This window comes from Cyrtonyx montezumae, unplaced genomic scaffold (assembly GCF_038088225.1).
Source record: "Cyrtonyx montezumae isolate F1298 unplaced genomic scaffold, pur_monq_1.0 scaffold_10, whole genome shotgun sequence".
In the NCBI taxonomy this organism is placed as follows: Eukaryota; Metazoa; Chordata; class Aves; order Galliformes; family Odontophoridae; genus Cyrtonyx; species Cyrtonyx montezumae.
Window position 1 is genome coordinate 45,772,954 of NW_027071826.1, and position 21,372 is coordinate 45,794,325.

At 41.7% G+C, this 21,372-nt stretch overlaps 2 protein-coding genes across 2 annotated transcripts in view; one reads left to right on the forward strand and one right to left on the reverse strand.

The window, feature by feature from the left end:
* LOC136060573 (serum amyloid A protein) overlaps positions 1 to 21,372 on the forward strand; it is a 53,008-nt gene that overhangs the window by 9,485 nt on the left and 22,151 nt on the right. The gene's annotated exons all lie outside the window — the stretch shown is intronic.
* Positions 342 to 20,994, reverse strand: GTF2H1 (general transcription factor IIH subunit 1). The gene is made up of 15 exons (XM_065755235.1): positions 20,825 to 20,994; positions 17,366 to 17,534; positions 15,359 to 15,551; positions 12,928 to 13,090; positions 11,344 to 11,437; positions 10,510 to 10,659; positions 9,418 to 9,497; positions 8,697 to 8,827; positions 7,142 to 7,229; positions 5,803 to 5,891; positions 4,890 to 5,007; positions 4,004 to 4,094; positions 2,530 to 2,645; positions 1,825 to 1,917; positions 342 to 1,233 (listed from the first exon to the last, which is right to left on the reverse strand). The coding sequence occupies exons 2-15, from the start codon at positions 17,517 to 17,519 to the stop codon at positions 1,147 to 1,149; spliced, it is 1,647 nt and encodes a 548-aa protein (XP_065611307.1). The 5' UTR covers positions 17,520 to 17,534; positions 20,825 to 20,994; the 3' UTR covers positions 342 to 1,146.

Genomic DNA, 21,372 nt, shown 5'->3' on the forward strand with positions numbered 1-21,372 from the left:
AAAACAACCAAAAGCCACTCAGTAGCCTGTACTGAGCCTTAGTACAGTCAGGATGACAGCAAAATACAAGGATGTCATTAAAATGCATATATTATAGAAAACAGGTTTACTTTGCATTTGAGTCACATTTAATACAAGACAAGTTGGTCAGAAATGGTGAACTGGTGCTATTTGGAACAAAGTATGGCACAGATTCCCAATGTTTATGGACATTCTGTAAATAGCATTTTTCTTTGCAATGATTATCAATTCGCCAAAAATAGTATAACAGTCAAATGGGGAGAGTGAAGGAAAACAGATTTAGGAGAAGAAATTAAAAACAAAGTCTAATGATTGAAAAGTGACTTTTGTAAGAAACTTTATTTAATTTCCTTTAAAAAAAAAAGTATTCTCTCCTCAGAACAAATGCCACCTTTAAAAAAAAAATTGCAGTAGCACACACTTGCACTCAGAGGAAAACATGCAAAATGGATGGCTGGAAAAGTTCTGCATAAAAATCCAAGATCTCAGGCAAGAGTTTACCCCCATGTGCCTTGAGGGGCCCCAGATCATGAACAGCTTTCAGTGCAGTGTCTCTTGCTTCCAGTGGGGGGGGGGGAGGAACATGGCAGTAGCTCATCTTTGGACAGCTACGCTCTCCTGGATGGTTGAAGTAAAACCAATCTCAGCTCTATTTTAAAATATCACTGTTAAATGGTTGCAGAAGATACAAAAAATCAACAAAATGTCAGAATCCAGTGAAGAAAACCTTTTGATTTCTACCCTGTGCCATACATTTCTCAAAAAAAAAAAAAATTAGACAGAAAAACAGATTTTATTAATACGCCCTCTTTAAATTTTTTATTTCTGAAAGCAGCTCTTAATGCAAATCAAAAGCAGTTCCTGAGTAACTGCAGTAAACAGTGTCTTTTAAATATTTTTGCGCCTCAGCTCTTCTGTTTTGGTTCGTTCTTGTTCTTCTCCCTAGTTTTCAAGTTTTAATCTCAGTTCTTTTTTTCAAAAAATGTGCAAGTTCGGTTAGCATCATTTCCAGAAGTCCATAGGTTGCAGGTCTTCCTGCAACAGCTATAAGATCTGCATATGTGCAAGGTTGTACTCCTATGCCTATTGCAGATTTTTGTTCTCAAACCTGTACAGCATGCACTCTCACGTCTTCTTCAGCATACGCCGGGACTGCCACGTGTGGAACTTATTGTAGGCTGTCTGCAGCATCTCTTCTATATGACTTATCAACTGAAAGATTAAGAGAGAAAAGGAAGTAAATGTCCCAGCTGCTGGAGAATATATCACTCTCACTTTGATCAGACACACTCAGCTGGATTGTTCCCTTCATTCACTACAAGTAATTCCACCAAGATCAAAGAGATATGCCAGATTGAGAGAATGAACTTTGAAGCTCTACTGTGAAGCCTCTGTAGAGGGAGTAGTTCACAGAGTGACTAAGCTGTGAAAACCCAGGGAAATGACACTTGGGTGTACTGTCTTCCACTATTTAGTCTATGGCCACTTCAATTCTGGTATGCTAGGAGCCTCTTTTGAAGTAGCTGAAGTCTTAAGTCATGATGGATGTAGAAAACGAAATGTCACTTCTGCCTTCTACTGGGTAATCTCAAGTTATAGTTCTTGACACACTAGCTATTATTCAGCAGTGTAGAAAGGGAGAGTAGGAGAAGAGTAGTTAACTATTTAACTAATCTTCCTCTGCTGGTTTCCTAGTTAACCAATAATCTTAAGATGATCCAGAATAAGAAGCAAACAAAGCCACCATCCTTTGATAATTGATTCACATTATTAACATGCACCTTTAAAGTATTTTTCCCTTACATTTGTGCTTAAATACTGTCTCCGAATCTTTTCTTGGAATGGGCAGAGCTTTGTAAGCTGAAATCTTTCCAAGTTGCTCCTCATTTTCACAACCTGAAAGACAGGAACCAGTATTGTAATCATTTACACAAAACACTTTGTAATTAATTGTGGGGGATACTTGAAATATGTATGGCTCAAGGAAGAAAAATTCCTACATCATCTGTCTCTAACTTAATTTTTAAGTGCGAATTTATTTTTGAGGCAAGTGAAATGTGCCTGGAAATGCAGTGTGGCAAGGTCATCATTTTTACTATGTTAACATCTTATCTATATTATCTGTCGCCAAAAATACCCTTTTTTGCTTCAAGCGAAGACTACACTGAGTTTTCTAGTCACATTTTGCAGCAGAAATATCTAAGATATCTGCCAGTGTCTATCTTTGTGATAACACATGAGGTCAGGCTGACAACAGCAACAGAGAAGTGCCATTAGTCATGAAGCCAACATGGGTCGTAGACTCACAAAGGCACTCTGTTCTTAGAAAGAGTTTGTTTTAAAGCTGAGTAACTTTGCAATGGATAGAAGTACAAGGAAGATTTCCTGGTAACCCTACTGTGGCAGTTATGTCTTAAGAATTGAAGGGGAGCTGTAGTTTGTGTTTTAAACTGGCAGTGTTAAATCTGGGTGGAACACAGTTGATCATTTCTCATGAGGAAGCCTTACCTTTTCTTCTAGGAATGGCGTATTAACAGGAAAGCAGGACCAGAAGTGTCTTAGCAGTTCCCCTACTGCCACGTACAAATGTTTCAGTTCAGACTGAATGTCATTTGGCACCATCTCTGCAACAGGAAAAAAAGTCTTTTCACATCACTCAAAACACTGATCCATAAAATGAGATCATAAGGCTAATGAAGGAGTGATGTAATGCATGTTTCTTAGTAGAAAAACAGAAATGTTGGCCAGGAGGGAACTCTGAGGTGAGGAACACCTGAAGGAGGAATACCAGCAGTGTTAGGTCAGCTCAGCTGCTTACTTATGGCTAGTTTGTGTAGAAGCTTGTATATTACTCAGGCAGGTGTATGATAGGCAAAAGGATGGACATCATGCTTCGATCCAGAAGTAGAAAGTTAAGTGGGGCAGTACCAACAGTTCTATTCAAAGTCTAGTACTAAACAGGTTGTGGATAATGCAAGCTAGTATAATTCTTTTCCCTCTCTCATTGCCAATGAGAAAACAATAATGACATCTGTCAGACACAGCACATGGAAGGAAAAGGGAACTCTCTCTCACAATGTCTTAAAGTAAGAATGGTGACATGGTACAAAAACAAGGAGGACATCACAACTTAAAAAATAAAATAAATCCATAGTTATTGAGAATGACAGGAGCAGGCACTGTTCCCTGACAGTACTCAGGGAACTCTAGGATAAGGCTGTTAAAAGAGAAGGTGGTCTGGGTTGAAGGGGATTGTCAGCTGGGAAGAGTAAGAAAGCTCTGTTACTGCCTGACTCCATTTATTACTATTAGGAATGCACACTTGCTTTTCCAGCTGTCTGAATAGACTCTGCTGTCCTTCAGATCAAGTACAAAACAAACAGGGAAACTGTCTTGTGAGAGCGGGGATTCATCTACAGTGAGATGAAAGGGAAAGGAACTCAAGGTGGCAGAAATGTGTCAGTGGGGGATGGAGTGGTTGGATGGAAATGGCAGGAAGATGGGTTGCTTGTTTTCCCTACAGTCCACAGGTAAGTCATCCTTCTTTCAGCAAGCTGTGAATTCTAATGCAGGCTGCAAAAAGGAGTTCCACTAGTTCAAAGCTCCTATCTACAGTACGCTTCCTTTGAGTTCTCCCAAAGTATGTCTTAAATACAAATAAATTAAAAAATTACTAAAATACAAAGAAAAACAAAAATGCTGAACATGCAAAACCCATTAACTGTATGAAGAGTTGGTATTAGGTGCATCCTTTCTTGCTTGCTCTGTGGAGTTCTGTCACTCACTTGCCACAGCATTTGTTTTACCCTCTTAGTTGGGCTGAGATTTTTCTCTGCTTTTGTTTCTGTAACCACTGTATTCAGGTTATGTGTTTCCAGAATTTCATTTATCAGTGTGCATATTCTGAGGGGGAGATGAAACAGTGAACTGCTGTGTAATGTAATAATAAGTGACTGAAGTATTATGTATCTCAAATCCTTACGGTTTATGGCTTGCTGTGTTCCACCCTGCATAAGTGCTCCTCCAGGTGACAGGACTGCAATAGTGCTAGTAGCATCACCACTTGAAAGAACCTGAAAGCAGAGGGAACAAATTTTTGCAGCAATGCTTTAAAAATAAATCATAGGTGAACTCTACTATGGAGCTGCAATTGAGAACATACAATGGAAGTTCTGATGAAGAGCTTCCTGTACTGCAGAATTAAATACAAGCTTTCCCTCATGTTTTTCAGTGAAAGCTCCCCAATTAATTATGAACAAACCTTTGCCTAGTATGTGAACTGGCTGTGCAAAATGAGACAAAGATGATCATTACCATACAGAAATGGAACACATAATTGTGGCTGCTTTTCTTAGGGTCAAATGTGGATTTATAAAGGAAGGGAAGTTCATTAACTGGCTGGTGAGGATCAGCGAGGTGGCTTTACTGCCCTCAAGTTACCAGGAAAGAGCTGCTGTGTAGCCCAGTGCAAAGCAGGTCCTTACACCTAAGTGCACTTTGGGGTAAAAGATCCATTTAGTTATAAACCAGTATCCAATGACTCAGGACTCTTACCTCCTAAAGTTCAGAGGGTGTTTGTTTTTACTTTATGCCTTCCCTATTTTTTCAAAAGAACGTGGTAACAGTAGAACATAAATGAATATCAGAAACGCTTCACTTTTCAATTCTTTCCTTTTTTCATGTTTAGCTTTTAAATGCAATATTTGAGAAGGTACCACTTGAAGTTGCAGAATAATCTTAACATTAAACTATTGGAGATAACTAAGTTTACCCTGATCAGTTTGAACTCCAGTAGCCAAGAGACAGAAAATTGTACAGAAATAAGATGCTAACATCAAGAAGGGAATTTCTGGAAAAAGCTTACATACCTGAGTTAGATTGGGTACATATGCTTCCATTTCTTGCCTAATACTATGAAAAGAATTAATTATATCCTGACTGGTTGCATATTGCTGTGATTGAATTGGAGTTGGACCATGATAATACCTGTGAGATGAGATAAGGAGAAAGGTATATTAATAGGATTGTTGGTACCAAATTAGTGGACAATAGAAATATTTCCAATTTCGGATGCTTTGCAATTGGTGACATTGCTATCTAAACCCCATTGCCTGACATAAAAAGTAAAACACAGTGCCACATGGGAATAGGAAGGGTATGGCAGCAAAGAAAAAAAAAGAGGTTGCAGTTTCCATCACATCTGCAAACAATCTCATGAAAAGCTCTGCCATCCTCTGTGCTCGGTTTTTGGAGCATCATTTTAACATAGGACTTCACACCACTTGTAACTTCAGCTAAAGGAAGTTACATGCATGCTTTAATCAGTTGTCTTTCCTGTGGCATCTGTCCTTCTCTATGGTTCTCAAGCTTAGGAGTCTAGAAAACAAGAGGACAATTACTAGAACCATAACAGACCAGTGACCAGCTCAAGCTATCCCAATAGTGCTTGTTTTGCCTGGGAGTGGATTTTGCTTGGAATTGCATATGCCCACATCACATTCATTTTTCTACTATGAGATGCAGCAAAGTGCTGAACCGTGACAATTAGTCTGTTAAGACTTGCATAGAAATTACATGTCAAAGCCTTCCCAGTAGGTGTACAGAAACTTGCTGAAAAGTAAAATGAAATCAAAATACAAATTGAAATGGGAATTTCTAGGAAACCAGGATGCATCTGAGTGTAGTGCATGGAAACTAAATCTCCTGATTCTCTTCAGACTGTGATGAGAGACTTGCTGTATCAAATATACTGAAATAGCCCAGCATATATTGTTAACTTACCTGTCAGATTTCTTTAAATTTAGTGCAATAGTGGTAGTGCTATTATTCGTTGCTAAATCTTCATATTCAATGGATTCCTGTAGTTTCATCTAAGTCAGAGAATTATAGATGTTATTAAGAAGAATGCAATTTGGTTGTTTACTGTTATTTTTCTTTTCTTCACTGACTTTTGAGTGAAAGCTTTAGAAACCCCTTAATGAAACATTATTCCCTGGAATGGTTTGTGTCTATTCTCCTGAAGGAGGTGTGACCAATGTTGTTTAAAATACACAGTTTTGAAGTTTTGGCTTCCTGCTTTTTCTGAAGATTGTTACCAAAACTTGCAGTCCCAGCTATTTTCAGGAAATGTTCTGCTATACGCAGACCACTCTTTGTTCTTGCTACTTAAGTAATTTACCTCTACAATAAAAGAAATAATAATGATTTCAATGCTGGAATGCAAGATTCTATGAGTATAGGGCTGACACAGCAATATTTATCCAAGCTGTTTGGTGACAACAGAGCTAGAGCATTAGTGGTGAGAGGTCAAGACAGCGTCAACTGATTTCAAAGAATGAGAAACCTACATTTGGAGTCTCCTACTGTTATGCTTCTCTTTCCTCTCATCATCATACTTGTTCCACCAGGGCTGGTACACTTACTCTCCAGTAAAAACTGACATTCTTGAAAGTCAAAGCTGTTGACTACTTCAACATTTAACAACACGTGTTCTACACTCTTTTCTTATCAATATAAAGAGGTTTGAGTCAACCTATTTCAACTGTCATCTCTAGCAAGGAGTATTCAGTTCATCTCTGCAGTGATAACAGTACTTTCTCTCTGCTCTGTGAGCTGCTGAGGTCACTCTAAAACAGGCTGGTACTTTATTTCAGTGCATGAGACATCACCGCTCTTTGTTTAACCTTCCTTTGGCTTCTAATCTTAATATAAAGGCTGCTATGTGCCAGTTCAGTCATCCCCTCTAAAAACATACGGTTGATAGGTTAATATTGACTCTCAGATGGACTCTTTTCAGATGGATGTTCTCTAGAACTGTTCAGGCAAGCAGTAAAAATACAACTGCAAGTATGAAAAAAACACTTCTATGTCCAATTAGAATCACGCTGGAAGCTTTTGCTTTCAAGAGACCCTGCTAAACAGATCAACAGAACAGTACTTCAAGGTATTGTTTATTTGTGTCTACCAACAGATGTCCTTATTCTCAAAGCTTCTCACTGGCCCTTAGTTGTTACTCTATATACTTCTAAACTAAGTATTTCTTTAGGTGCTTCCTTCAGCAATGCTTTAAGAGACAACATCCAATTTCTTTCAACTAGAATGGCATCAGCTAACTTTATACCTTTTTCATTGATGGTTGAAAGAAATCTGAATCCCTGGAGTTTCCATCCGTACTGCTGGTCTCACTGTAATGGTCATTTTGTGCTTCTCTTAAAATAGAGAAACAGCATTAAGAAAAATTCACCTCACAGAAAATTTAAGACACAAGCTACAGACAAAGTAAATTTATGCTTCAAAAATGTTCACACTGTACACCAGCTTCCCCCCATTGTGCCTTTACTTGAAGAAGTTTGTCTAGATTAAAAAGAACCAGCATCTCATATAACACTTTGTCCAGGAGGAAGCTCAGCAGCAGGGAAGGGTTTTTCTCCCTTGCTGAAGAAATAGTGGCATGCCAACAGCGGAAGTGTGTGGAACACAGCTAAATCATGAAAATCAAATGCTTTGCATATATATGTATGCCAGTCACATACTAGGAGGGCTATGGGAGCTCTGAGAATCTGCTGTTTCAGGAAAATAATTACTGTTTTTTTCTTCTCCAAACTGAGGAGTAGAAACATGCGTTATCCACACGAGATTATCTGAGATCCACTGTTTAATTTGGAGAAGATGAAAACGTTGTCAGGGAGCTCACTTTTTTGGTCACTGTCCTAATTTCAGTTGGGATAGAATTGTTCAGAGTGTCTGGTATGGCACTATGTTTTTGGTTCTAGGACAAAACACTGATGTTTACCAGTTGCTGCTAAGCAGCACTGTAAAGCCAAGGCCATTCTCAGCAATGAGCCTAAGGAGCTGGGAGGAAACAGGATTAGGACAACTGACTTAAACTGGCCCAAGAAATATTCCATACCTTATGACATCATGTGGAAGGAGTTTTGAAGGGGGTGGCAGTTAATATGTCTTTCTTCTGCTGCTCAGGGGGCAAGCTGGGTGCTGGTTTGGGGGTGGCAAGCAATTGCTTGTGCATCACTAGTTATATATGTTCATATATATTTTTTTATGACTATTTCCTTCTTCTCTACCTCCGTAAATAGTTTTATCACAACCCACAAGTTCAACTTTTTTTTGTTCTCCAATTCTGTTGTCTGCTACGACACTGGGAAGAGGGGGGAGTGAGCAAACAAGAGTGTGGTGCTCAGCCACCTGCTGGGTTAAGCCACAGAAGTCAGTCAGAGACAGGATGCTGCACTAGATAAACCTTTAATGTGATCCACACAAGTCACACTGATGTTTTTTGCTTCCTCATTTACCTCCTTCCATGCAACCCACTATAGGAAACTACAGCAGATCCACTCCTGAAAGGTGGCAGGAGGAGCCCCTGAACCCCACTTGATGCAGCCTTTAGCATGGCCAGAGAAGAGAGGGCAGAAACATCCTTTTCATTTTTTATATGTGAATGGTAGGAGACCAACTCAGCTAAAAATAGTCATTTCAGACAGATCTGAAGAACTTCATAAAAGTAAAATAGAACCTAACAGTACTTTTGTTTCCAGAACATGATAGTTCATTCATAAAATTTACAGGAAAGGGCTTGATGAAACAGCAGATGTATTTTCCTTCTGGAAGTTCTTTCATTTGTTAAAAATATTTAGCTTTTAGGTAACGTTGAAACTTACTGTTTTTTGAGGCCAGCTGCAAGGACCATGGCACTGTGATGATTAAAGCGTTTTATAATGGCAGCATTGCTGCTTTCTCTAGCAGATTTTGAGGCATTTGATGTAGAGGCCACAGGAGCGACACCATAGCCCTGTAAAGAGAACAACACTTGTTACCTCCTTCTCTTGAACTAAAAGGACCATTCTGTGTTTTCCATTAAGTCAGGAAGCTATGCCATCTTGTCTGAGCTTTAGTGGTACTGTATTATCATCTGAAGGAGGATATTCTTACCTTCCCTTGACTATGACTTACAGGTGCTTTGGAAAAAAACCTCCAAAGATTATTTTATTCTGCTACCACATGGCAGTTCAAGAAGCAGAATAAAACAGCAGCACTCAAAGCAGGGACAAAGGCTAAAACTTTTTTTTCTGTTTTGTGTTACTTTTCTTTATGTGGCCACAGGTTCCAAAAGTTAGGAAGAAACCAGAGAAAATCTGCTATAGATAAGGTGAGGAAAGAAAAGCCATGTAAGTGAAAGAGTTCCTTTTGAAGAGTGAGGGGTCCAGCATTATACCCAGCACACTAATGCAGGCAGCTGGGCACAGGCTTCAGTTCCTCACACACATACAGCTGTGTAAACATGGAGTGCAGCAGTCTTCTAGTGATGTGTTTCAGAAATTGCATTTGTAGCCTTCTGACCCAATTTCCCCTTAAATTTCTTTGTTTTTGCCAGCCACTTACTTCGTCTAATGTTCTGTCTTCCAAAGCTGTTAAATCTATCAGAGGGTTTTTTACTCCTTGAGACACCATTGCTTTTAACCCTGTATGGAAGTAGCATTAAAGAAAAGGAACAAAAAAAAACACAAACGTGGCATTATGAGATTTGTATTTAACCTTTAAAAACCAATATGCTCAAATATCACTGATTAATTTTTTTAACCTTTTATAAAATTCCCTTTAAAATAAGCAATAAATGAGGAAAATTATTGTAAAGAGATCAGCCTTCTAATAGCAGCACCTTTCACTGAGTTCTGCTCATCACTATACACCGTTCCATATTCAAATGGAGGATGTTTTTTAGTATTAGTTGTTAGTAGAAACTGGAAAGCCTGAATTTTTTCTTTGAATTCTGGCACTGTATTACAGGACTACTTTGGGTAGAACGATAACTATGATAGCTTTTTCCTTGGGAAGTGTTGTGGATTCCTAATAGAATTCTGACAGGATATGGATTCTAATGCATACTGAGGAATGGCATTAAGTGACAGTTCCTCTTCATATCTCTGTGTGATTAGAAAAGCATACAGATAAAATACAATCTGACTTAGGTTGCTGTTAAAAAGGTGGACATCTCCACCTTTTTAAGGATAGCATCTCCTCTGGAAAATAAGGAACAGGATCTGCATTTTTCCGTTTCTAAACACTCCTTTATTACAAAAGCTGTACCTGCTCTAAGTTGTGCACGATCACAAAATGAAGGTTTATGTAAACCAATTTATTCCCTAGTAACTAATGGCAGAGCATAATTAAACTGTCATGGTATGGTATATTATTGGAATTTAGAACTAAGGTACTGTTGTGAGTTGTGATAAAAGGTATCTCTTGTACTATCACATCCCCATTTATTTCAAGGAATGCATCTGCAGTCAGGCTAAGAATAGTAAAGCTACAGACAAGTTCCAGTGACAATCTTGCTTTTAACAAGGTGTCTACTATAAACGGACATAAGAAAACAAAGACTTCAGCTCTGCAAGCTGTTCTGGCTGTTCCTCTTGAGCTGTGCTCTGTAAGACCACTAACAGCCTTCTGCAGCAAGCAAGTCAGAAAGCTTACCTTTCTCATCCAGTTTGGCACATTCAGCAAAGAGGTCTTTTGAGCCTGTATTGAGTCTGTCCCGATGGAAATAATGAGACTGAAAAAATCGTGTCCAGAATTCCCTTTCTGTCATGTTATGTGGAACATTTTCTGCATATTTCATTTTTACTGTGAACAAACAAGAAATGATTATGAAGCGTTCTAAAAATCTTAATACAACATCTTACATTAGTATTTTCTTCCTTTCTTCCTAGTTTTCTGCCTGGTGTTGCCATCATTCACGCCAGTTAAGTGTAAGGGAATGCAGAGGCTAAACACCAGCTAGTGAGTATTTTTCCATGCTCTGCAATGGTACCTAGTGCTCTGGAAAGAAATGCACACTGAAGAAATTTGAATACTCTACTTTAGATTGGACTCGCACATGAACTCTTATTTGACAGAATTCTAGTCATTCTCAAGATGGATCTAGCATTTTTAACCTACTGCCCAAATGAACCAGTGTCAGTGTTCAGTCCTAGCACAAGGGAAGGATGGAAACGGTTCTTCCCTTACAAAGAATTGACATATTCAGTACAGAGCATCGTAAGAACCAAATCTCTACTTAGAAGTACAAAGAAAAAAAGTCAGTGGAACAAATTAAAATACTTTTGAAACTTGATTTTGCTAGATGAAACACATCTTAGCATATGCTTCTTCCCATCCCTCCTCAAATTAAGGCAACTTGGTAGGGAAAAACCATCCAAGAGACTGAAGACGCGTTCCTTTATACTTCAAGGCTTTGACTTCCTGCAGTAAAATGGTAATGAGCAAATCTTACGTGAATGTATTTGTAAAGCAGTGCACTATTCTTACCTGCAGGATATGTTCGAAATATGGATTCAATGATATCTGAAGTCAAATTGTACCTCAGACCATTGCAGCCATCTGTTTGAGGTCGTACGTCAGCCTAAGAAAAAACATACAGGGAGGAGAAAAAGCTCAAGTCTGAACATCTTCTTTAAATGGAGAAGGAAAAAAAATACTGTCATCCTGTGGTCAAATTCTGCTGTAGATACGTAATCTTCTTCCTACAACCATCCATACCATATTTGATCATAAAATATCTATTTACAGAACACAAAACAAAAGAGTGTGTGTTCAGGACCCGCCTGGATGCCTACCTGTGCAACCTGGTCTGGGCAGCCTGCTTTGGCAGTGGGGTGGGACTCGATGATCTCTTGAGGTCCCTTCCAGCCCAAACAATTCTGTGATTCTGTGATTAATTATTTTATTATACTTACTACCTAAGGGATGATTCAAGAAGTGAGCTAATTTTTTTAAGATGAAAGCAAAAACAGCTCCATCAATCAAGAGATGTACTTTAATGTATCTCTGTTTCCAAAAATAGGCGTATGTACTGTGTATATCTAATGTTTTGGTGTTTACAACTCATCTAGTGAAGAATCAGTAATAGTTTATGGCTGTTACCCCTTTTCTTATATATTAAAAGCATCTCAGTACAAATGATAAATAATAACATTGAACTTAAACTGCCTAGCTAGAACCTGCAAGTTAAGAGTTCAGTTCTCTCTTCAGGAAGTTCTGGAGCAAGTAAGCACAGCCACATTCTCTGTAACAAGAGAGCAGGTGCCTATATTGTCTTTTTTCTTTTTTTCTGTACAGTTAAATTCTTGTGTTTTTAGAGAGGAAAAGTGAGTGTATAGCAGGTACGTCAGAAAAAAATTCCCATTTCCTCCTTCCCACTCAAACCTCTGCTGCGTACACAAATCATTAACAAAGACAGAAATGGGATTTCTGTTACTAAATCATTATCTGTATGAGTTTTGTTGCAAGTGCAAAAATGTGAGCCTTTGGGAGGAATCTGAAAACTATATCTAGATTATAATGTCTTAGGTTGCACTGAGATTATGCACAGGGGTAATGTAACTGTAAGCTGGGGAAAGAGATGGAACAAGCTTTCAGATGTACAAGCTGGGTTTTTGAGCAGCTGAAAGCATGTGCCAGTTAAATAAAAACACAAACATGGGAAAAGAAAGACCACTTGTGTGGGACTCTTAGCAACTTCACTTATGCAGGTCGACATTGCAAGAGATGCTTTTTAATTTACTGCATTAATATACTAACATAATGACTAAATTTGCCTTTTTTCCTATTACAAGGAAGATTTAACAGCAGCTTAAACAGCATCTGTGTGTTGCACCTTTTAGTTAAATTTGAACAACCTAAACTGATATGATTTTGAGGTTGCAGACTTGCACGATATCGTTTATTTTTTTTTTCCTCCTTGACGTTTGCAATAGTCTAAGAGGCAGAGAGATGTTAAACTGAGGTACCAGGAAAGAACATTCAAGTACATGGGAATAAAGTACAGGAGCAGAACTCTCACTTCCCCAATTTGTTTGCTCTAAAATGCTTTCAATGAGAGGTTCAACATACCAGAAATGCTGCAGAGATGCCCACATCCTGCTTACTAGGTGCTGCAGAATTATCCCCTGCATTCAGGCTTAAACGGTTGGCCCAGAATTCTTCAGCACTGATTACTTGGCTCACAACAAGGTCTTTATAGAGCTGAAACAAAACAGGATCTTCTTGCAGCATTCTGGTAAAAGAATGTATTGAATAGAATTGAAATGCTGCAGGATAAATCACTAGGATTTCCATAGCTAACATGAGTTCACAACAGGAACAGAAACTAACTTTTCTTTGAAAAATGCTGTGTTTCTTAACAAGACTGTGTAAACAACCAGCCTCAATAATGATATTTGTCTCAAAAGAACAAAGAAAGGGCTAAAACCTTTCAGGGGTAGCATTAAATGCTAGAAAAAAAGTAATGCCTAGGAAAGCTTTAATGTGGGATTAATATCTTGTCCTTAAATATCCTGTGAAGCACATGTCTTTACATGCCCTAGACTGGAGTCTTCTGAATTGCAAAAGCAAAACTAATTTTCTAGAACTTTCATAACAAAGGTCACATGATGGAAACAGGGGATCGGGGCACTACCCAATCCTTGATTAAAATCTTAACATTTGGTACCTTCAGTTCTCTATTCTAGTGCAAGAGTACAGATTACAAAATGTGCATGAGATAAGGTACCTTAAAATGCACATTACCATGAAGCTTTTTTGTCCATTTTCATTTCTGTTGATGACATCACTTAACTCTCACGTGCAGCATAAGTGCTGCAGAAATGCTGCCTCCATCCACCAGGGGATAATGTTTACAAAAGCTACAATCCAAATAATCCACTATCACCCTTACTATCCAAAATGCAAACAATGTATGGAACAGAAACTTCAGCTGATTCACGTTCTTCTTTTCATGTAGCTTTTGAAGCCCACTAGGTCATTTGTGGGACCTAACTGTGAAGACAGTTAGCCAATAATATCAACAAACTTAAGCATGTTCCTCAGGATATTGATTGTGAATAACAACAAAAAAAATAGAACTCCTTTATATACACAGAACATAGTATGAAGACATAAGAAAAATGGGGATAAATTACAATTTGGACTGAAGTTTACAGCCGCTCTGTGGATGAAGTAGGTTTAGATAAGACATTTCTAGTGTGTTTTCTCACCACCTTGTTCTTCCTATTCAATTTTTCTTCTTACAAATACAGATGAGTGACAATGACTACAAGTTAGTGCAGCAAGTAGTAGTCTGTTAACTGCTCATTTGAAATGCTCATCCAGCTTATAACTGGACCTGGATTTCAATTGTCAAATGTGTATACAGAGACTGCCTCTAGGGAGAGTTTTCTCTGCTAATTTTCTGTAACTAGAAAAGCTTTTAATGCCAAAAGATAAAATACTGTAAAGCTCCATTTAGGGGTACAGAGCTAAGGATGTACAACTACTCAGTATGATCACTGTTAAGAAAAAAGGAAGCAGGATAAAGAAACTATATAGTAATAGTGCTAAAGCAGTCTGCACTGCTGTTGATGGTAGCTGTCCCTGCAGTACTGAAAACAGCTCATCTCATATCTGTCAGAGCAACTACACAAGGGCTCTTGCCTGTGTAGAGATTTCCCTTCGTAAAGATCTAATCTACCTGGTGAAGTCATGTTCCTATTTTCTGGGAAAAAAAATCCACGATATTTAACTTAAGTTAGTTAGTTCAAAGCTACAACAGTCTTTAAAACGGAAGCTAGCAGACGGAGGATTCACATGAGCTGCCAGCGAAGCTCATCTGGAGAGGCAGAGACAAGTATGCCCTCTGCCCACAAGGACTTGTTTAAAATGAGTGTTTCAAAGGAAGTGTATCTTAAAAGCCCTTGTGAGAAAATGACTCAGTGGCTGAAACTCTTTTCTCCAAATTTATTCTAGAATAAACGTTCTGTATGCCAAATAATAAACTACTGCATAACAAATGAGATACATGTGGAAAAACGAACAAAAAACCCCAACAATTTAGGATACTCCACAGCATAAGACAAGATTTGATTTGTCTGGGCAGGCAGGGAGGAAAGAGTGACAGGGGTACAAGGGAGGGGGAGGGAAAGAAAAAAAGGTGAAAACTTCTCTGGTAAAAATGTTTGATGCAGCTTTTAAAACTGATAACCATGTACTCAGGAATGCTAAAGAGAGACTGCCACTTGGGTGCTTTCATCTCCGACCTACAGGTATGAAAGACTGGGTGGCAGATGGGTGGTTGCCTTCACATCTTGGGAATGTGCCACTGAGAATACAGGGACAGTCTCTACCCGTTACAGTTATATAAACCCCAAGGACTGAAAATGAAAGCAGATCTTCACAAACTCAACATCCCCAGCAATGCTGTAATACAACATTACAACTGTTGGCAGAAACAAGCTCTTGTTAAATAAGAACTATAAAATAAGAAAAACAGCTTTTGGAGTCCCTTTACCTGTTCTTCTCCTCAAGTTCTTTATTAGCTTTCCTCTTGAATTTGGGCAACAGTTGTTGAAGAAGATCCTTGACTGCATCTCGCTCCTTCACTGCTGTGCTTTCATTGGAGAAGTGAAAGTTGGTCGTGTCCCCTGCATGCAATACTAGCTGGAGCTGAATTTTAGCTTTACCTTCTGGACTGATTTTCTGGCCTAGATTGCATAGAGAGTATATTAATTAGCAACAGAGGCAAACTTATATTAGAAAGATTCTTCCCTAGAGCATTTGTTATAAGCAAGTATCCACATTCTCCAATTACATATCATTATTCTGTGTGTGAACTCCAGCCATGCAAGTAGAACATTGTCTTACCCTTAAATTAGTCTGAATGCTTCACAGTCAGTCCAAAACATGAGACACTGCCCCAGCAGCCCGTTGCTCAGTATCCTTCCATCACACCTTAGGAGCCCAGATTCACCTCTGCATTCTCTATGTTTTCTGTTAGCAAACCAGTCGCTGGAGGCTTCAAACCGGTACAAGCCCATGCTGCTGCTGAGAGGTGACAACCTCATGTCCCCTCTCCACCTCTTCCTGCTGCCTCTCTCATACTGGTGTTTATGTTTGGACAGTAACCAAACCAAGGAAGTGATCCACTGAGAAGCATTCCCTTTTGTTTTTCCAGCTGGATCAGTTTCCACAGAAGAGAAGTAGTAAGAATGCAGATGCAGGGTGGGGTAACAGGATGCTGACAGCAAAAGCATGCTGGTTTCAAGTGCTGTGCTGAGCAGTTAGCCACAGGTATTCCTACAAGGTGATCCCAATGCCTCCGAGGTGCTACTACACCCTAATGACTCAAGGAAAATCCGACTTCTGCTTCCTTTTCTGTAACTAGAGGGAGAGGAGGCTAGAACAGCTATACCTACGGATTGTTAACAACTGCGTTTATGGACAGTTCTGCTATACTGACTTCAACAAAGCACAGCAAAAAGCACTGACCTTTCTCTAGTGCAGCTAGGAGAATGGATCCAAATGTCACCACTAAACAGCGATCTCTGTTGCTGATTCAGAAATTCCCCCCCTCTCTCCACCCCTTTTTTATTTATTGAATGGTAAAAAGACATAAAACAAGTGCCTTTCATTTAAGTTATAAAGACTTCCATGCCTTCACGCTTCAACATCTTATGCTTATGCATAAGCTAAATAGCTGGATAAAGCCTTCAAAAAATGAATACAGTAAGTGAACAGACCTTCTAACTTACAACAACTTAGATCTGATTCACTGATCCACTTTGGTTCATGCTGCAGTACCTGTATACGACTTCTGACAGCAGTATTCACTAAAGGGGAACCAAGCAATGCATACAACATGCTTCATTCCTTTTTTGGCATTGCAACACATGAAACGTTTGTACTAATTGGAGCCAGAAAAGCAGCACAGACATTTACTGTTTAGTTGTGACTTGCAAGTACTGTGCTATGGCAGCAGCAGCAAATGCTTCTTTGGTAAATTACTGTCAGGCCAAACTACAGAAGCTAGCACTTCTGAAGTTATGGTCTGTTGGGTGAAAATACAAGCCACGTTCATTTTATAAGCAGACTGGAACAGCCTTAGATAGAGAGTTTAAAGACGACATGCCAGATAGTTTGTGTGTCAGATCTGAAAATCCTACACTTTCCCCCAACCCTCTTCCCACCCTTTCCTCCACAAGCATATGGCACAAATGATTTCTGTTCAATTTATTGCAGAGTTTTGGGTTTTTTTGAAAGTTAAATGAGAATGCAGTATAACAAAGGTCTGAGGAGTACAGAAGTTCTCCTGTCACATCCTTAATAAACCAATAATCACTTACCATGGCACTGATCACTGCTGCTGCATAGAACAACCTAGCCAAAGCTCCAGATCCTTGCAACCTTCCCAAATATGCTTTATGGCAACACGCTTTGGGTTGTATTTCAATATTTCATGAAATATTATTTACTAAAGTACATACTATTGCTTACTGAAATAGGGAAAGTCTTCACTTACATTTTATGTCTGCATACATGTGGCTGACTGTGAAGCGGTCTTTGCCCTCGGGTGCCCATGCTATCCTCTCAGCCATAAGGTAGAGAGCTCCATCCTGCTTCTTCTGGCGGACCTTCTTTACAATCAGTAACACTTCTTCAGATGATGTTGCCATTGTGGCTACAGTGAGCTATTAAAAACATAGCAGAACTAATTATTATTTGCTGTAACTCTTCTACTTTTCTCGTCAGGGCACTATGGCTTGTATGTACTTGTTAATGCCCACATCATTTTTGAACCGTTCCAGACAGACGTGCTCCCCGCTGATGATACAATTAGCAAATTTATTTTAACAGAATACTGCCAGCTATTTAAATAATTCATCTAATTACACTGCTGACAATGCTTGTGCTCCAGTAAAAGACCCCCAAACCTTAAATTGAAGTTTTAATGGTTCTTTACTATTCTTTGCAGATCAGAAAAAAAAGAGCTATGCAGAAACACGAACTGCAAATCTCCTCCGGCATTTGGCAGCGATTCCTTCAGCATGAGCAGCAGATGCTAAATCATTTCAGAAGAGGAAGGGATACAAGGTATGTGAAAAATCATGGATTTTCAGTTCTCTGCACTAAAGATAGCACAGCTGGGTGACAGCCTTGTTCTTACCGCAGTGCTTTTTGCTGAGGGCTTGAACAATATCCTTTATATTTAATGTCAGATTGGCAGTTCCCTACTCCACTCCCCCAGACAGTGAGGTATAAAATGCTGTATCTGCCTCGGAAGAATGGCATTTTTCACCTGTCTCACATTCAGAAGCCTTTTAATACTTGCTGTAACATTTCCAGCAGTCGCTATCGCTCCTCTTTACAGCTTCAAACTTCAAGAGAATGAGTGCACCACAGGTATGCCCAGCAGATTCTGTTAACATATTGTTGCAAACCCATTAAAAAATGACACCTTTATTGAAAATGTTTAGTCCGTCCAATTAATATATTTTGTACACTGTGAACTTTCCTGCTGATACACAGAGCAGTATTTTCGAAAGCCAGTACGTATGTTTTTTGGGTTTTAAGAGTGTCTGTCATATTTGCTGGTGCATGCATCAAACTTCAGAAAGCAGCACGTACAGCTTATCACACCAATATTTTGTAGCACAGAGTGATACCTCTCAACATTTAAAATCAGAGTTTTTGAGATTTTGCTCAGACAGCTTGTAGAGCAGCACAGCATTCTCCTTAGTACTGCAAGCCCATCATTAGAGCGTGTTATGTAAAATAGTACATGGCAAGCTTTTGTGGTGAATGGACTCTGCACTTCAGTTTCACCCCTCTGTTGCATCTATCGGCTGAAGCTTCACCTCATACCTCAACAGTGCAGATCTGCAGCAGCAGCCAGAACATGCCGTGCCACGCTCTGAGCAGCCCTGCTAATACTGATCTCTCGAGGAAAACCACATGGCATCACTTCACGACCACTTCTCAGCACAATGCATTAGTCTCCCCAACAGCATTATTATCCTTCGGTGTTACTCATGTCTCTCACCATCACCTCATCCTCACCAGAAAGAGGCAGCTGCCCACAGAATCCAACAGACCAGAAACCTCCATACATGCAAGACTGAGGATTTTCACTTCTTTCTCCCTTTACTTGACAGTCCTTCAAGGACGTTATTATCAAACGCAGATGAGACAAAGCCACATAACACAAAGGAATTAAAAGTGCACAGAACAGAAAGAGAAGCATTTTGGGTTCACTGTGTTGTGAGTTGCCTAGCTTTTGTACTGTGCTGTCACCTACCTACAAGCAGCCTTTTTGCTGCAGCACGCAGCAACCAGCAGCAATTTCTCGCTGATAGCTGCAGTGCTGCCAGCACCCTGCCTGCAGCATGCAGGCTGTGAGCACAGACCCCACGAGTGGCTCCTTCTGTCTGCTGAGAGTGCATACACTCATCATTGCCACATTCTCTTTCTCATGTAGCAATGTGGCAGCAGGATCATACAACTCACAAGCACAGCGAGCATCACACAGAATGCAGAAAGCTGCCAGCTGCCTTTTGAACAACGTATCAGTAAGAAAAAGGAATAATAATCAGGATTTAGTGAAGTTACCATCTTTCACTAATGGAACAAGATGGCTTCTCTTGTTACAAGAAGAACCAGAACAGTTCTAAAATAGAATCTCTCCCAGCAGTGAGAACAGCACGAGGACACTCTCCTATCGCTGCTGAGAGGAAGGCCACATCCTCACACAGCACGCTGTCTTCTTTTCTTTATTCAGACCTTAGGTTTATTGTGGTGGTGAGAGCCCTCAGTGAGCTACTCCTGCCTGTCTCATCATCATCCTATCTGTACCTAATTGCTGTACTGGAGCTTCCTGCAATTGGTGCTGCAGTTCATGGCACTGCTGCTTCAAGAAGCAAGGACTGCAATGTTCACGGGGAAAAATTCTGCTGTATTGCAGCTCTAACTGGTAATTTTAGTCTGCTGCTGAAGACAGCAGTGTTGGAGTCATTCAATTGCAAATTTTGGAGGAGACTTTTCTCTGGTTTATACCATCTTCCTGAATAGGAAGACCAGACACGGCTCCAAGTTCTCTAGTGACAGAATTTTTGAAGTGCTGGTTAATGGCTGGGAGAATCACTGGGATCAGGCAGTAGGCCTAGTCCCCAGCTGTGATTTGTCACCCTGCCTAACAGGGCTGGTACTATTGGCTGCAGTGTGCAACGGGCAGGTTCTGCCTGGGAGCAAAGTACGGGGTGCTGGCTGCAGACCACCTACAGACACTCCTCCCCAGCTCTTGAAGGATGATCACCTGGAATCGCCATCACATTCCAACAGTGATCTTTCCTCCAACACAGAGCCTCTCCCTAACCACTGCTGCACCCGGTGCCTGCGTGCTCTGTGCCTTACAGCTCTCTTCCCAGAGCTCTCCGGTACCACCGTTGCACTCGGATTCTGAGCAGGAATAAAAGCAACCCTCAGGGCTGTCACTGGGCGTGCTGGGGATGTGCTCGGGCCGGTAGCCAGCTGCGGCAGACCTGCGTTCAGCTCCCGCAGGGCCGTGGTGCCGAGGGCTTACGGCACACCGCAGCCACGAAGGCCCGGGGCATCGGGGGGCAGGAGCTAGGGCCACTCAGCTGTGGGCTCCCTGCGGAGCCATCAACAGCGCGACTCTGCTGCAGGGCCCGGCCCGCAGCGCGGGGAGCGCCGTGCCTGGGGGCCCCAAACCGGGCCGCCTTTGTGCGGGGGCTGCCGCAGCGCCCGGCCCGCCCCGAGCGGAGGACGCGGCCGAGGGAACGCCGGGCCGGGTGGGCCAAAGGCCGCGGCGTAACCCGCCGGACCGGGCCCGCTACCCCGGACCTGCGGGCGCTATCCCCATAAAGGGCTGCTCGGGGCCCGGGTTGGTGCGGCGGATCGGCCTCACCGTCCTCACCGGCACCCGCAGCGCCCGCCGCCGCCTCTCGCGCGCCGCGCTGCTTACCGTGGGGCGGGAGCTGCTCCGGGCGGGCGGGCGCTGCGGGCGGCGCGGGGGCCGGGCCAGGCCCGGGGCGGTGCGGGCGTTAAGGGGGTCGGGCCGCCGCCGCTGGGGCCATGGGGCGGGCAGGGGCGGACACGTGACCGGAACGGGCCGCGAGGAACCGGCAGGGCGGGGGAGGCCGCGTCACGTGACGAGGACGCAGGCCGCCGAGGCGAGTCCTCCTCGATCACGTGGCCGCTCCCACCTCTTCCCCCCCCCCCCCCGCGCTGCCGGCTCCCCTCCGCGATCACGTGACGGCCCCTCCCCCGCCGCCATGACAGTAAAGCGGAGGGGGGAGCTCCCTGGGGCTCGGCCGTGCCGCCGCCCCCCCCAACCCGTCCCGCCGCGCCCGGTTCTCCCCGCTTGCCGCCGTCACCCGGCCCCGCCGTTCGCGGGTCTCGCTCGTCCCCCGCCATGGGCCCGGCGGCCCCGCCGCTCCGCTCTCAGGTCGGCGCCGCAGCGCTGCGGGGGAGGGGCCTTCCCTCGGCATCGGCCCGCGGCGGGAGGGGGCG